The following is a 1443-nucleotide window of genomic DNA, read 5'->3' as shown; positions in this document are numbered from 1 at the left end:
CGGGTGCAGCCCCGTCCTCTCACCCCAACTCCTGCTCTCCCTCTCCCCCCACCCCGGCAGGAACAGGGCTGTGATCCCACCTCGCTCCCCTCTCCTGGCACTCCAGGAATTCCACAAGCCCCTTGTCTGCAGAGCAGCATTTGATGTGATCCCCAACTTGACTCAGCCCATGGAAAACCCCCGGCTCTCCCAAGGGATCCTTGGCTCACCCGAGAGACTCGATCTCCTCCCTGCTGTCACATCCCTCACTTTGTGACTTCCTATTCCCAAATTAACAGGTCCCTCCGTGCCAGGATCCCCCTTCCCAACCCACCTCACACACCTCACTCCAACCCAGCTAAAGCAAACCTGTGGAGCAGGAATGTTGTATCCCAACATCCTCATCCCAGCAGCTTGGGGGAAACCGTGAGAAGTGAAACAAGGTTAAAAAAACCCCAACAACAACAACGACAAAAAAAAAAAAAGCCCTGTTAAAATAAATTACGTAAAGTTCTGAAATTAAACATCATTTTTCGAGGCAACTTTTCCAGAGACCTCTTGGTTTCCTTTCTTCTCTGAAGCACCTTTGAGTCGTGTGGTTGTAAGAATAACTTTAACTATAGAAGCTATAAGCATCTTTTTTTTTTTTTAAGAATCACATTTTTCGATGATTATAAAAATTTATCTATTATACAACATAGGTCCAGCTACACTGAAAAAATTACACCGCTTATTGAAATACAATTTTCGTTTTTAGAAACAGACTACTAAATAGGTCTATACAAAAAACTCTAAAATAATTTCTGTAGTAAAATAAAGAGTGTGTTAGGAGAGCTACACAAAACAAGGAGGGTTTTTTTTTTTGCCTTTCTTTATAATGCTCCAATATACCGTGATACCAGAAGCTGAAAGGAATCCGTTACATACACAGTGATACAATTAATGCTCTGTATTAATCTCACAGCCTTTCCGATTAGTACAAAGAAAACCAGGCCTGTCTCCTCTTTGAGGAGAAGTCCGGGATATAAAAGCAAGCATACCTCATCAGCTGATATGAAATTATAAAATTCCACGAGTCTCAGTGTCTGAAATTCATAAAAGTCACCGGGAGGAGGGGGGGAAAAAAGAAACCACGACCCAAGTGGGGGTTTTTTCCTCGGTCCTGTCGGTCCCCGGGTTCGGAAACGGGCGCCGACCAAAAACGGGTGTTTGTTTTTCCTCGGTGATGCCGGGGAAGGTGGGGAGCTGAGCCAGAGACCCCCCGTGCCCCCCGTACCTCGGGGGCCGTCAGTGGTGCTGGGCCGGGCTGTTCTTCTCGGCCAGGTGCCGCAGGAAGGGCTCCTCGCTCTGCCCGCGGTGGTTCAGGGGCTCGCTCTTGAACAGGGCCGGGGGGGGAGGCAGGTGGGGCACGGGGGGCACGGGCAGGTGGTGGGGGTGGTGGGCGTGGGGGTGCAGGTGGAGGTG

At 49.1% G+C, this 1443-nt stretch overlaps 1 protein-coding gene across 1 annotated transcript in view; it reads right to left on the bottom strand.

Annotated features, from left to right (window-relative positions):
• Positions 1-485: 485 nt before the first annotated feature.
• ZNF652 (zinc finger protein 652) overlaps positions 486-1443 on the bottom strand; it is a 22073-nt gene continuing 21115 nt past the window's right edge. Inside the window, exon 6 of the mRNA XM_017837085.1 lies at positions 486-1437. Within this exon, the coding sequence (XP_017692574.1) occupies positions 1267-1437 (171 nt within the window). The 3' untranslated portion in view covers positions 486-1266. The remainder of the gene's footprint in view (positions 1438-1443) is intronic.

The sequence above is a fragment of the Lepidothrix coronata genome, unplaced genomic scaffold, assembly GCF_001604755.1.
Source record: "Lepidothrix coronata isolate B3197 unplaced genomic scaffold, Lepidothrix_coronata-1.0 Scaffold291, whole genome shotgun sequence".
Classification (NCBI taxonomy): Eukaryota; Metazoa; Chordata; class Aves; order Passeriformes; family Pipridae; genus Lepidothrix; species Lepidothrix coronata.
The sequence above is the reverse complement of the archived record's forward strand: the minus strand, read 5'-3'. Positions and strand labels throughout refer to the sequence as shown.